General features: G+C 48.2%; 1 protein-coding gene across 1 annotated transcript; it reads right to left on the reverse strand.

Moving 5' to 3' along the window:
• Window positions 1-841: 841 nt before the first annotated feature.
• LOC111158485 (cell growth regulator with EF-hand domain 1) lies at window positions 842-13,772 on the reverse strand. Its single transcript, XM_022520529.1, has 6 exons — window positions 13,613-13,772; window positions 3,211-3,307; window positions 2,041-2,106; window positions 1,888-1,958; window positions 1,636-1,760; window positions 842-1,414 (listed from the first exon to the last, which is right to left on the reverse strand). The coding sequence occupies exons 2-6, from the start codon at window positions 3,288-3,290 to the stop codon at window positions 971-973; spliced, it is 786 nt and encodes a 261-aa protein (XP_022376237.1). The 5' UTR covers window positions 3,291-3,307; window positions 13,613-13,772; the 3' UTR covers window positions 842-970.
• Between the last annotated feature and the right edge of the window lie 1,158 nt (window positions 13,773-14,930).

The raw sequence follows: 14,930 nt of genomic DNA on the forward strand, positions 1-14,930 counted from the left end.
TGGGCTGTGGCTCCGAAACTGTCCCCATGGCTGAGCCAACCTGACAGGCCAGTGGGCAGGGAGCCTACTCTGTGGTTTGGTGGCAGCTTCATGGTCCAAAAATATCTCCGTTGTGACTGTCCCGGAGCCTGAAGCCCCACCCTTGGGGCCACCTTGTCCTTAAGGCAGTGCCTCGTCCACAGATGTGCCCCTGGGACCCAGACCAGGCCTGAGGGCATATTGGGAATGAGCCAGGTTTCGTAAGGGAGTTGGGGCAGGGTGAGGCCCCAGACTGTGCTAAAGACCATGGGCTTTGCAGTCTGACACACCTGAATTCAAATCTGCCACTTAATTTGTGCTGTCTCCTTGGGTACGTTACTGACTCAGTCTTCCTCAATTTTCCTCATCTGCCAAATGGAGCTAATTCTGCATTATTGTGAGGATACAATCAATGTAGAAAATGCCCGGCATGATGCCTGGAGTGTACTGGGCTCTCAGTAAGTGGCAGATCTTGTTGATACTCTGGGGAGGGCTCCTACAGGGTGGTGGGGAGGACCGGCGTGGTGGTGGGGGGGACCAGCGTGGGGCTGCAGGAGGGTCTGGGGTGTCTGAACCACAAAGGAAGGGGAAGAGGAGCCTTTGGGCCCCAGGGAGAGGCGGGCCCTCCTGCTGTGTCTCAGCACCCTCTGGGACCACTGGGGAAGCCGAAGCCCCTCCCAGAGGCCTGTCCAGTCCCCAACCCCCTATGTCCCTGAGGCCAGGCCAGCCACACCAGGAAGTAGATGGCCCAAGCAGATAAGTTCATCAGTTCTTTATTGGTTGACTGGGCCCTAAAGCTGCTGCCCTCGACTTCAGGTCTCCCTGAGCTGCCCCTCTGGGGACCAGGAAGCGGACAAAGAGGCAGTCCTTGTCCCAGCCTACACGCCCCACTCTTCGGGGCTCATGTTCTGGTACTGAGACTTCTGCGGGTGCAGATCTCTTTCGTCAAGGTTCATATCTCATCATTCTCCAGTTGAATAACATGAACTTCAAACTCATTTGGGGTGTTCTTAGACTCCAATGTTTCCCCTGGAAGCTCCTCTGCATCCTTTACAGTGTCCCTGGCCTCTGCCTGTCCTGTAGCCTCTGCTGCAGGGCTTGGGCCTTCTCTTTCAGCCTCTGCCTGTCCCCCAGCCTCCTGCACAGGCTCTGAGGACTCCCTTCTGGCCTCTGCCTGTCCCCCATCTTCTCTGGGACCCAGGGCTCCCTGCAGCTCTTGTCCTGGCAGGCTGTTAGCTAATGGGGGCTGCCTCCCAATGTCTTGTGGCTCCGGGGGCTCTTCGGGCTGTGTGTGCCTTGGGGCCTCTCCTGGGAAGTTGATGAGCTCTGCAGGGGACATGAGCCCATCCCCGTTCAGGTCCTGGGTCTCGAGCACCTTGTCCACTACCAGGATCACCTGTGGAAGCACACAGTTGCCGTACAGGATCCACTGAACAGACATGTTCCCAGGAGCCCTGACCCTCCCCACACCTCCCCACCTCCCTGCCAGGCAGGCTCAGAGCACTTCTTTCCTAGTGGATTCCCCAAAACAGTCATGATGAAAAAGACTGAAGCCCCAAGCAGCTGAGTCTCCTTCGTGGGAGAAGCCCTCCTCCTCCACCAGCCAGCGGGGCTTACCGGGTTGGCGATGGGAAAATCAGCAGCTCCAGGTGCCAGAGCTGCGGTCAACATGGACAACAGCTCCAGGCCATCCAGCTGTCCACTCTGGTCATAGTCGTGGAGGGCAAAGAGGTAGAGGAGAACTAAGGAGGAGAAGCCAGATCAGAAGAGACATCAGGAACAGGCAGGGGGTGACCGATGGCCCAGGGTCAGTCTTGGGTGTGCTGCCTCGGAGCCCCTGCCCGCTGGCCCCAGTGCCCAACCCCTTACCCTGCTCCCGGGTCATGTGTTCGGGCTCCTTTTCCATCCTCTCCAGTCCCTGTAGGTAGTTCTGCAGAAGCCTGCCAGAAACGGGGAAAGTCAGCCCCAGAGGCCAGCGTGCAGACCCAGGCCTACCCCCACCCCCCAGCCCAGCCCACTCACCGAAGCTGCTCCTGGCCTGGCTGGAAGGGGTTGGACAGGGGCTGCTGCTGCACCTCAGGGTCCAACCTGGAGGAGAGAGAGAAGGGCCAGGCTTGCAAAGAGCCTCCCTAAGGATCCGGCCTACCAGCTGCCCATCCTCAAGCTCCTGGCAGAGTTCTCTCCCCAGACCCAAAGGGCGTTGTTCTCTCAAATTCCGCAAAACCCTTGTGGGGCGGAGGCCCTTCTGGTCTCAGAAGCAGAACCTCACTCCCTTGGACTGTTTTTACAGATTCCTAACTTAGACGTTAAGGGAAAACCCAAATAAAGTGTCTGATTAGAGGCCAGATGAGGACACACCTAGTAGATACAAGTTGGAGACCCAAGAAAACAGTGAGTGGGTGTCCGGATAGCAGGGATCGCGGTCACCCTTCAGCTCTGGGGCCCGGGCCAAGGGGCAGGTCTCTGACTCTCCCGGAGGCACTGCCCTGGTTTCTACAGACCGGATCTGCTCCACGACACATGCTGAGGGCATGCATGATGGTTTTGGAGTTTCCATCTGCTCAGGCTCTTTCTCAGTCCTTAAAGCCCAAGGTTTGCTCCCAGTTCTGGACGGGGCTGCCTGGTTGACCCAAATCAGTCCAGACCTGCGAGGCTAGATTGCAGGAGCCGCTGCGGCAGCCTCTGTCCCTGCTGCCAGCCTTGCTGCTCTCTGTCCCTCCCCCCACACCCCACATACCCAGTGTGGTCTTCACACCGGAGCCTTGAGGCAGATGAGCACACAAAACAGAACAGATCTGCTAATGATCTCGAAGGCTCTGGTATTCTCACAGAAGGTCTGGAGAAGAGGAGCGCAGCCCCTTCCCGGGCCACAGCTGCTTCCCCAAGCCTCATACCCTGTCGGAACTGAAGCCCCGGATCCCAGATGACCCACAGCTCCTTCCCCAAGCCTCACACCCCCTCAGAACTGAGGCCTGGGATCCCAGAGGAACTGATCCCAGCAAAGATGTCCCGTTGCCCGCTCTGCGAAGGGCACTCCTATAGGCAGAGGCAGAGGTCAGGGGAAGGGGGTGGATACAGAGCTCCAGGAGCATACACCCCAGGATCCTGCCTCCCAGAGGGGCCCACCACACCCTCAGACTCTCCAGACTCCCTGTATCCCAGCCTATGGCCCTGCCTTCTGGAGCCCATTACCTCACGGTTCCGTCCTTGGGAGCAGCCTGACTCAGGGGCAGCAGCAGCACTAACATTCTTGTTGCCAAAGGTAACAACATCCTTGCCGGAACTGGAACTAGGAACAGAGTTAGGGAGTCAAGGGGAAGGGATGTCTGCCACAGAGTGAGGGGACAGGAGGGTTAGACAGGAGCTGCTTCTCTCCCTGCCTCCACCCACAGCCAGGTGACAGGACTCCTTCCTGCTCAGGGAGGAGGCCCACACAGACATCAGCCATCCCCTGTGGAATCTGCCGGAAACAAATCTTACTCCAGACCCAGTGTGTAAAGCACGGAAAGCAGATCCGCTGTGGCAGAAGCAGCTCTGGGGGGGAGGAGTCCCTCCCCACACCCATCCCCCACTCTGTGGTGCCCCGCCTATCCCCCAACCCCATCCTCCCACTCACCCCCCAGCCGGAGGTGCTCAGAGAAGGACAATTCAAGTACATCTACCCCAGTCCAGTTCCTCACTTTGCAAATGGAAACTAGCTCAGAGACATTAAGAAAAAGGCCAGATCAGAAATGCAGAGTGTCACAAAAAGACCAAGACTTATGCAGAGGCAGATTATTAGCCTGTATTTATTAAAACTCACCCAAGAACAAATCAGTAAAGGCTCAGACTCCTTGAAACAGATCTAAACTCAGGTAAGGGTTGAAACAAACCAGAGTCAAGCCAACGGTGGCCCCAGGACCTATTCTTTTCTCTTAGGAAATCCCAATAGAAAAGAAAAAGACAAAAGCTTCCCCTTAGACCTTCACTGTGCGGGCCCACTGGCAACACAAGCTCTTGGTTATATGAAAAGAGTCAGAGAAAGGATCAGTCAGAAGCACAGAGCATGAAGCTTACTGACTAGTCCCAGGTAGGTGTACAGAGCCTACCAATTCCCAAGGAAGTACACACCCGCCATAGCTGAGGCCTGAGACTACCCCCCCCCAACTCTAGGAAGACAAATCCTCAGGTGCAGATGATAGAACCACTGTCAGGGTCCCTGACATTCTGGCTGGCACAGAATTCTCCCAGGGAAAGCCTGTCGGTTTCATCAGATTCTCAAAGAGCTCCGTAGCCCTAACAAGGTGCAGAAGCACAGCAAGGCTGGATTCCAGTGCCTCAGAGAGGTGGGGAAGGGCAGGGACACGGCTTTGCCCCTGGGAAGACGCATGTGGGAGGCTGCCTGTAGCTATGCAGAGCTGCCTTGAGGAAGAAACAACCAAACATGGAAGTCTACAAGAAGGTGAATCTACCAAGAGGCACAAAAACTGTCTTTAGTTTTCTCTGCATATACGTAGACCCAAAAGATATCATGAGTCTATGTAGTTGATTAGTGTCCATAATCCACAGTGGCCAAATGGGTGCTGAAACCACAGTTCCCTAAAGGTGTTCATGAACATTGGCTGCAAAACAGATCCTTGAGCTCCAGTTGTCACACCCAAGAGAGAAAACGAGTCACGGGCCCATCCGAGGGAGGGAGCTGGAACTGAGATCTCCATATCATCAGCTGGGGGCCCTCAGGGTTAGGGTTAGGTTAATCCAAACCCCAGCTTTAGATTTTCTAAAATAAAATCTGCCATGGTGCCTGAGTGGCTTAGTTGGTTAGGTCTCTGCCTTCGGCTTGGGTCGTGATCCGGGAATCCTGGAATCGAGTCCCATAACAGGCTTCTCCTGCTCTGCAGGGAGCCTGCAGGTTAGGTTAGGGTTAGACTAGGGTTAGGTTAACCCTAACCCCAACTGCCGTGGACACATCTCACTGAAAGGGTCATCTAGAAAAATATCCAAACCTCCATGTCTGGGAGTATGATAGGAACTGTCCCAATGAAAGTCATTACAAAGCTGGCTAAAAATAGAAAGTATCTTTACAAATGCATTGAGTTGGCAAGAAAGTAAGAAATTCTGAGTACAGCGAAACAGAAAGCACAGGGCAACGGTAATCCTGAGGGGGAATGAGCTTGAAGTAGGCTTTGGTTTTCAAACCAAACCCTGCTCAATTTGCACTCTCAGTTGGAGTGGCTGGTGCAGTAGTAGAGCTCAGAGATAAAGGTTGGACCCACCCAGTGGGAGGAGACTAATAGGAGATTCCCAACCTAGAGCTGGGATTCAAACAGCCCTACTCAATACATACTTTTTTTTTTTTTTTTAAAGATTTTATTTATTTATTTGACAGACAGAGATCACAATTAGGCAGAGAGGCAGACAGAGGGAGAGGAGGAAGCAGGATCCCTGCTGAGCAGGGAGCCCGACGCGGGGCTCGACGCGGGGCTCGATTCCAGGACCCTGAGATCATGACCTGAGCCGAAGGCAGAGGCTTAACCAACTGAGCCACCCAGGCGCCCCAATACATACTTTTTTGTGGAGAAAAAGTAAATGTGCCACAAAGAAGGGAGGGCAGCATAAATCTTGTCTGTCTTGACCTTGGTGCTGGGTGGAAGGGATAAAGTCTTCCCTGAGCATTTGTAACAAGCCTGCTCTAATGTGGGTCCAAGGCCTGAACTAAGCTACCACTGTGGTTCAAAAGCCAAAGCACATTGCTTGCATTTTAAGTGGTACCTGGTTGAGAGTACCTCCGGTCAACTAGTAAAGGAAAATACACATCTTGTCCGAGAAACACAATTCCAATTCATGCCCCAAAGAAATTCCATTGGTAAAGGGTCATGGAGCATGACCTCACAGCCAGAAAGTCATAAATACACAAGGAAATAAGACACTGTCAGTGAGAGCCAGCTAACCAATAGAGAGTGAAACCAGACTTGCAAAAGAAGGACACTGGAATTATCATACCAAGAACATGAAGTATATTTAATTTGTTTCAAGAAATTAAAGAGAAGCTTGAAACTACGGGAAAAGAGTATGAGCATAAAAATGACCAAGAAGATTTGAAGAAGAACCAAATATAACTTCCACAAATATAATGAAAAGATTAATTTTAAAATGCAATGAGTAAGTTAGATGATGTGAGAATTAATGAACAAATTATCCAGGAGGTAGCTCATTGAGCCAAAGACAGAAAATATAAAACACAGGTTAAGTGGCATGGAAAATGAAGGAGAAATGGGACCGAAGCACTGTTCTATGATATAACAGCTGAGATTTCCCCCAATCTATTGCAAAAACACAATACTCGAATCCAGGAAGCCCAACAATCCAAGGAAAGCTAAATAAACAGGATACACACCCAGAGCTATTCTGAAACTATATGATACCAAGAAAAAAGAGAAGTTCTTAAAGGTAGTCAGAAGGAAAAGACAAATCCCCAAAAGGACGATTAGACTGATAGTTGATTTCTCAACAGCAACAGTGATACCAGGTTACAGTAGTACAGTATTTTAACACATTGAGAAGGGGGAGTGTGGGGGGCGTGGGGGAGAACTGTCATTCTAGAATTCTCATCTCAGCAAAATTATCTTCCAAGAATGAGGTGAAACAAAAACAATTTTAATAAACAACAAATTAGAGAATTTGCCACCAACATTCCTCCATTAAAGGAAATTCTAAGGGATTTATTGCAGGAAAAAGGAAAATGATCCCAGAAGGGTTTGAAATGCAAGGAAAAATGGTGAGCAGAAAAAAATCAGAAAGTATTTGGGAAAATAGAAACAAATGTAGACTGATAATTACATTAATATAGGGAGCAAAAAATGGTGAACTAAACTACAATATTGGACAACATTAAGATGTAAGGTAAGGGGGCGCCTGGGTGGCTCAGTGGGTTAAAGCCTCTGCCTTCAGCTCAGGTCATGGTCCCAGGGTCCTGGGATCAAGCCCGCATCCGGCTCTCTGCTCAGCAGGGAGCCTGCTTCCCCCTCTCCCTCTGCCTGCTTGTGATCTCTCTCTCTGTCAACTAAGTAAATTAAAAAAAAAAAGATGTAAGGTGAGGATGGTTGTTTGAGAAGAGAGTAGACATATTGAGCAACTTTGTTAAATATGCACGGAAAGGTCTTAAGGAGAACCACTAAAAAAACAGAAATGGAAGAAATAGAATGTATGACCTCAAACCAGCAGAGAAAAAAATGAATGGAATTTTTTATTTTTTTATTAAAACAGGGTTATTTTTTAAGATTTTATTTATTTATTTGACAGAAAGAGAGACAACAAAGAGAGGGAACACAAGCAGGGGGAGTCGGAGAGGGAGAAGCAGGCTTCCTGTTGAACAGGGAGCCTGATGTAGGGCTCCATCCCAGGACCCTGGGATCATGACCTGAGCCAAAGGCAGATGCTTAATGACTGAGCCACCCAGGCACCCCATGAATGGAATTTAAAAAAAAAAATCATTTCAAAGGAAGGCAGTAAAAAAGAATAGAGAAACTTAAAAAATGAAAAAAATATGGCAAAAAAAATATAAATTAAGATGGTAAAAATATATCTAAGTTTATCGGTGGTCATAACTATAAATTCTTTAAATTCATTGGTTAAGAAATAGAAATTCCTGGGGTGCCTGGGTGGCTCAGTGGGTTAAAGCCTCTGCCTTGGGCTCAGGTCATGATCACAGGGTCCTGGGATCAAGCCCTGCATTGGGCTCTCTGCTCAGCAGGGTGCCTGCTTCCCACCCCCCTCCTCTGCCTGCCTCTGCCTGCTTGTGATCTCTCTGTGAAATAAATAAATGAAATATTAAAAAAAAAAAGAAATAGAAATTACCAAAATACATACAAAACAAGATACAGTTATATGTAATTTTCAGGAGATGAACCTAAAAAGTAGAGACACAGGTTGAAAGCAAAAGGATGGGAGGAGGGCACCTGGGTGGCTCAGTGGGTTGAGCTGCTGCCTTCGCTGGGGCCCTGATCTCAGGGTCCTGGGATGGAGTCCCGCGTCGGGCTCTCTGCTCAGAAGGGAGCCTGCTTCCCTCTCTCTCTCTGCCTGCCTCTCCGTCTACTTGTGATCTCTCTCTGGCAAGTAAATAAATAAAATCTTTAAAAAAAAAAAAAAAAAGGATGGGAGGATATATAAAACAATAAAAAAGCAATAATAGACAAAAGAAAGCTAGTGCAGCTTTATAGACATTAGACTAGACTTTAAGATGAAAGGCATTATCATAGATAAAAGAATGTCATTACAAAATTCATAAAAATTTAATACCCTAGGAAGATACCATAGTTCTGAACTATGGTATATGGACATATGGTATATGTCTAATAACATAGCCTCAAAACATCTAAAATAAAAACTGCCATGGGCGCCTGAGTGGCTCAGTTGGTTAGGCCACGGCCTTTGGCTCAGGTCGTGATCCCGGAGTCCTGGGATCGAGCCCCATAACAGGCTTTCCCTGCTCTGCAGGAGCCTGCTTCTGCTTCTCCCTCTGCTTCTTCCCCTGCTTGTGCTCTCTCTCTGTCAAATAAATAAATAAAATATTTTTTTAAAAACTGCTATAACACTGCACACCTATTAGAATGGCCAAAATCCAGGACACTGACAGCACCAAACACTGGAGAGGATGGGAAGCAGCAAGACCTCTCATCGCTGGTAGGAATGCAAAACGGCGCGGCCACTTTGGAAGACACTTAAGCAGTTTCGTATGAAGTTAAATGCATTCTTACCATACAACCCAGCAAATTCAGCAATTGCACTCCTTCACGTTTATTGAAACGAGCTAAAAAATCATGTCCACACAAAAACCTACACATAGATGTTTATAGCAGCCTTATTCATAATTGCCAAAACTGAAAAGCAACCAAGATGTCCTTCAATAGTGGATGGAGAGATAAACTGTGGTAGGTTGCCTGGGGGGGCTCAGTCATTAACCACCTGCCTTCAGCTCATGTCATGGTCCCAGGGTCCTGGGATCGAGCCCCGCACTGGGCTCCCTGCTCAGCAGGAAGCCTGCTTCTCCCTCTCCCACTCCCCCTGTTTGTGTTCCCTCTCTTGCTGTCTCTCTCTGTCAAATAAATAAATAAAATCTTAAGAAAGAGAGAGAGAGAGAGAAAAGAAGGAAGGAAGGAAGGAAGGAAGGAAGGAAGGAAGGAAGGAAGGAAATGTGGTATACCCAGACAATGGAATATTAGTGCTAAAAAGAAATGAGCTATTGGGGCGCTGGGTGGCTCAGTTGGTTAAAGCGCCTGCCTTCGGCTCAGATTATGATCTCCAGGTCCTGGGATTGAGCCCCACATCGGGCTTCCTGATCAGCGGGGAGTCTGCTTCTCCCTCTCCCTCTGCCCCTCCTGCCTACTCATGCTCCCTCTCTCTCAAATAAATAAACTCTTTAAAAAAAAAAAAATGAGCTAGGGGCATCTGGGTGGCTCCGTGGGTTAAGCCTCTGCCTTCGGGTCAGGCCAGGATCCCAGGGTCCTGGGATCGAGCCCCACATCGGGCTCTCTGCTCAGCAGAGAACCTGCTTCCTCCTCTCTCTCTCTCTCTCTCTCTCTCTGCCTGCTTCTCTGCCTACTTGTGATTTCTGTCTGTCAAATAAATAAAAAAAAATCTTAAAAAAAATGAACTAGCAAGCCATGAAAAGCCCTAGAGGAATTTAAATCAATATTACTAAGTGAAAGAAGCCAATCTGAAAAGGCTATGCACTGTATGATTTCGACGGTAAGACATTCTGGAAAAGGCAAAACTGTGGAGACAGTCAAAATAGTGGTTGCTATGGGTTGGGGTGGAAGGATGAAGAGGTGGAGCAGAGAAGATTTTAGGGCAGTGAAACTACTCTTTATGATACTACAATGACAAGACATGTCATTATACAATTGTCCAAACCCACAGAATGTTCTAGAATGAACCCTGATGTAAACTATGGACTTTTGAGTGATGATGTGTCAGTGTGGGTTCCTCCAGTTGTCTGGAATGCACAGTCTGGCCTGCGATGTTGATCGTGGGGGAGCAGTGCATGTAGGGGGGAGCACAGAGGTATACAGGAAATCTCTGTACCTCTCACTCAACTTTGCTGTGAACCTAAAACTGCTCTAAAAAAATAAAATCTTGAAAAAAAAAAAAAAACAACTAGCAGAACTACAAGGAGAAAAGTCGAATCTGCCATCGTGGTGGGAGAATTTAATAGACATCATCCAGTATTTGAAACATTAACCAGACTAAAAATGAGTAAGAATGTAGAAGGTTGAATAAAAAACTTAATATGCCTGAGCTAATGAACAAATGAGAGACCAATCCCCTAGCAAGTACATATTCTTCTCAATACATGTGGAATATTTATAAAAACTGACAAGTAATGGGCCAGAGCACATGGTTCAGTGAATAACAAGACTCTGTCTCATGCTATATTATATGACTAACATGTAATTACATAGAAACCAACAACAAAAATGATGCAAAAAATCTCACATATACGGAAATTTATTTATTTTTTTAAAAGATTTTATTTATTTATTTGACAGAGAGAGATCACAAGTAGACAGAGAGGCAGGCAAAGAGAGAGGGAGGGAAGCAGGCTCTCTGCTGAGCAGAGAGCCCGGTGTGGAACTCGAACCCAGGACCCTGAGATCATGACCTGAGCCGAAGGCAGCGGCTTAACCCACTGAGCCACCCAGGCGCCCCACATATATGGAAATTTAAAAGGCATACTTACATGTGGTTCAGAGAAGAAAATCATAATGGAAACTGTTAAATACTTAGAGTTGGATAATACTGGGAAAATATGTGTGAAAACAAGATGGGTAGAGCAGTATCAGAGGGAAAGTGGATTGACTTAAAAGCATCTAATAGAAGAAAGTGCTAAAAGTTCGTAAGTTAAGCTTCCAACTCAATAAGCTAGTAAGACAGAATAAACTTAAAGAAATGAGGAATGCCTGGGTGGCTCAGTTAAAGCCTCTGCCTTCAGCTCAGGTCATGATCCCAGAGTCCTGGATCGAGCCCTGCATCGGGCTCTCTGCTCAACAGGAAGCCTGCTTCCACCTCTCTCTCTGCCTGCCTCTCTGCCTACTTGAGATCTCTGCCTGTCAAATAAATAAATAAAATCTTTTAAAAAAATAAAGAAAAAACAAAAGATGGTAGAGATTAGGAATACGACTGAGAAGAGCGAGAAAAGCCAGGCACTGGTGTTTCTTTAAAAGGACTAATAAAATAGACAAACCTCTGACACATTAAGAACAAAGAGAAAAGGCACAAAGAAAGAACATTGGCAATGAACATGGGGACATAACTACGGAAATAGCAGAAACTTGGAAACTTAGAGGTCAGAGCTAATTTCCTAGAAAAGCTTGATAGCAAAACTGATGGAGGAAGAAATAGCAAATTTTAATAGTCCTATAACCATTAAAGAAATTGAATCAGTGAGGATAAGCCTCTGTTGTTTGAAGGATTGCAAACCTGACACTTTCTAGAGAGCAACCTGGAAATGTATGGTAATTGCCATGAAACTGACCCAGTGATACCATCCTGAGGATTACAGAGGGAGGAACTCAAATGGAAAAAGAATTATAAAGATATTTATAACCATGCCATTCATATTAGTGAAAGAAACATAATCAACCTGAATGGCTAATATTTAGGCAATGGCTAAGCAAAGCATATTAAAGGACAGAGCAATTAAAAATGACAAATATTGCAGAGTGCCTGGGTGTCTCAGTAGGTTGTGCACCTGACTCTTGGTTTCAGCTCCGGTCAGGGTCTCAGGGCCTGGGATTGGGGGGAAGGCCTACCCCACCCCCCTGCATTGGGCTCTGAGCTCCGTGGGGAGTCTGCTTCTCTCTCTGCTCTCTCTCTCTCAAATAATTTTTTAAAAAATGATATTGCAGGAGCACCTTGGTGGCTCAGTGGGTTAAAGCCTCTGCCTTCGGCTCAGGTCATGATCCCAGGGTCCTGGGATGGAGCCCCACATTGGGCTCTCTGCTCGGCAGGGAGCCTGCTTCCCTTCCCCTTCCCTGCCTGCCTCTCTCTGCCTACCTGTGATCTCTGTCTGTCAAATAAATAAATAAAATCTTTTAAAAAAATATTGCAAACTTGTAATTTTTAAAGGAAAAAAATAGATGTGAAAATATCAAAGGCTTAAACTTCTGTATCACAAAAGACACCGTAAGTCAAGTACAACAGGACAAGTGAGAGAGGACTAGGGGAGTGTAAGTAGGGTTCAAAACTACCTCAGTTCTTGGGAGGGGGAACTCACCACAGCCTGCCTCAAGGAGGTGAAAGACAGAAGTCTCAAGAGAAAGCCCCTGGGGACTGAGAGGAGATGCAAGACTGAGACGCCTGCTCCTGAGCCAGGAGGATCAGGGAGAAGTTCCAGCCCATGGGGTGCCCGAGCATTCTGGAAGCAGTGGCTGTAGAGGGTACAGGTCAATGGGGCAGAGGGCCCTGGTTCTTTCTGTGCAGAGTGCTGCTGGGTTTCTTGGGAGGCGGGGCAGTGGAGGCTGGGCTCAGCTGAGGGTTCCAGTATCTAAGACAGAAGAAGAGGCACATAATGGCTGAGAAGGCCAGCTGGCCAGAAGGAGCCAGGAGAATGCTGGCACATAGAGACCCTGGGACTAGATACCACAGAAGAGAGCCTGGGTTGCAACAGATGTCAAAAACCTTTGTGGCCGAAGACCAAGAGGGTGAGCATCTCCAGGGAAGGCAAATAGAAATATAAGTTTGTAGAACGAAGATAAAATTTATTTGCTGCTTTACTATTTATTAAGCGCCCACTGTGTGTGAGGCACTATCTTACAAGTGAGATGATAAAGTAGAATTACTTCTCCTTTTTTTTCTTAAAGCTTGCAAATATATAAGAAAAGATACAGATGTTAGACAGTGATTGAGGGAAAGACAGGGAAACAGAGATACTGAGGAAGAGGTCACACAGTCTAGAGGGGAAGGGTATGGGCCCCAACCTCAGGCGGCCTGAACCCCAGGCCTGGCTCTGGAACCACGAGGCTTCTGTGTTTTAGGCTGTTCATCTATGTGAGGCAGACGAGAGCACCCCTCATGGGGTGCGGTAAGGGTTCAGTGACACCTGATTGTACACATTCTACACATTTTGCACAGTGCCTGCTTGTACACAAACGCCCGTTTCCCTCCAGAAGTTTCCCTGGCTGGCTCTGCAGTGGCTTCACACACACACACCCTCCTGGTCTCCCCACCTGGATGCCCTCAGATTGTTTCCTGCACCCCCACCCCATCTGTTTACTGCCAGGACCTGGGCCTACAGGAGGCATTGGAGTAATTTAAATCCCTCAGAGCTGTCAAAACCTATCATCCGGGCAACTAGCAGTTGCCTTTTAAAAGAGGACTGTCCGGTGGGAGCAATTCAGGCATAAAGGGGAAGCACCCCTCAGATTCCACTAATCTACTCCCTCCTTAGGCCAAATATTCTGGTTTGCAACACAGGTCTACAAATTCCTTGACCCGCCTTCCCACAAAGGACCAAGTCTAATTTGCCTTTCCTTACATACGATCTGGACTTAGCCACTCACTTCGAACGAAGAGCTGAAATAAAGGTGTGGGTCATAAAAGGTGCCATAGCTTGTACCTGGTTCTGCTTCACTCTCCCTCTGTCTCCTCACACGCACATAGGCCCCTGTGGAGCCCTGAGCTGCCACGGAAGAAGTCTGGCGTCCCCGAAGCCGCCACGCTGGAAAGACTGTGTGGGGAAACCGCAGAAGCCTGAGGAGCTGCAGCCGATCCGGCCTTCAGCTGCTCTCGTCTCCCCCAGCCCGAGACCATCCAGGTGAGAGGGCAAACCTTCCGGTGATTCCAACTCCCAGCTTTCAAGGTGCCCCAGTCCACACGGAATGAGCAGACATATGCTGGTTTCCACAGCCAGGCCCAGACTGCACGCTCATGACCAAGGTCAACGTTCTGGCTTCCGGCCATTAAGTTGTGAGGTGGTTTGTTAAGTTGTCTTAGTAATCAGGACTGTGTGCGACATGGGCAGTGGTGACATGGGGCCCACCTCTCAGAGCGGACCTTGGCTTTAGCGTAATGCTCTGCTGACTCCATATTGAAATTATTTTTTTTTTTTTTAAATAAGTATGCTCCACCCACAGTGTGGGGCTTGAACTCATGACCTTGATATCAAGAGTCACCAGCCAGGTGCCCACGATCCTGAAATTCTTACTCTTGTTTTTGCCCAGGGCCCTGAAAGTACGTACCTGGTCCTGAACCCTACCCACATGAATTACTATTATCCTCCTCCTCTTGGTCCAATGCATCCATTTCATGTATGTAACCATTCAGGGGGTGCCTGGGTGGCTCAGTGGGTTAAGCCTCTGCTTTCAGCTCAGGTCATGATCTCAGGGTCCTGGGATGGAGCCCCGCATTGGGCTTTCTGCTCAGCAGGGAGCCTGCTTCCCCCTCTCTCTGCCTGCCTCTCTGCAACACCCCCCACCCCGCCTGCCTCTCTGCCTACTTGTGATCTCTCTCTCTCTGTCAAATAAATAAATAAAATCTTAAAAAAAAAAAAAAGGTTTTTTTGTGTAGTGGACTGAGAACAGAACTTTGGGACCAGCCCCCACCACAGGCTGTCCCTGCCACCTTGGGTGAATTAATTATCCTCACTGGACTTCAGTTACCTTATCTGCACAAAGAGATGATAACAGTACTCACCTCTCCTAGTTACAAGGGATAGGGAGTGCGTAACAAATTACTTGCACAAATTAATGTAGTAGCCTCTCTCTTGTCCTTGCCTCCAGTATCTTCTCCATTTAAGGAACCCTCCAGGGGTACCTGGGTAGCTCAGTGAGTTAAGCATCTGACTCTTGATTTTGGCTCAGGTCGTGATCTCGGGGTGGGGAGACCAAGCCCCATGTCCTAAGCAAGGAGCCTGGTTGAGATTCTCTTTTTCACTC

The sequence above is a fragment of the Enhydra lutris genome, unplaced genomic scaffold, assembly GCF_002288905.1.
Source record: "Enhydra lutris kenyoni isolate GAN:26980312 unplaced genomic scaffold, ASM228890v2 scaffoldscaffold59, whole genome shotgun sequence".
Classification (NCBI taxonomy): Eukaryota; Metazoa; Chordata; class Mammalia; order Carnivora; family Mustelidae; genus Enhydra; species Enhydra lutris.

What these genes read in the sequence shown, in the direction of transcription:
- LOC111158485 (XM_022520529.1), bottom strand. Translation starts at nt 3,290, where the DNA reads ATGTTGTTACCTTTGGCAACAAGAATGTTAGTGCTGCTGCTGCCCCTG. An exon ending in CCCAAGGACGGAACCGTGAG is followed by an intron (nt 2,107 to 3,210) that starts GTAATGGGCTCC and finishes TCTCTCCTCCAG; the next exon opens with GTTGGACCCTGAGGTGCAGC. An exon ending in ATTTTCCCATCGCCAACCCG is followed by an intron (nt 1,415 to 1,635) that starts GTAAGCCCCGCT and finishes GTGCTTCCACAG; the next exon opens with GTGATCCTGGTAGTGGACAA.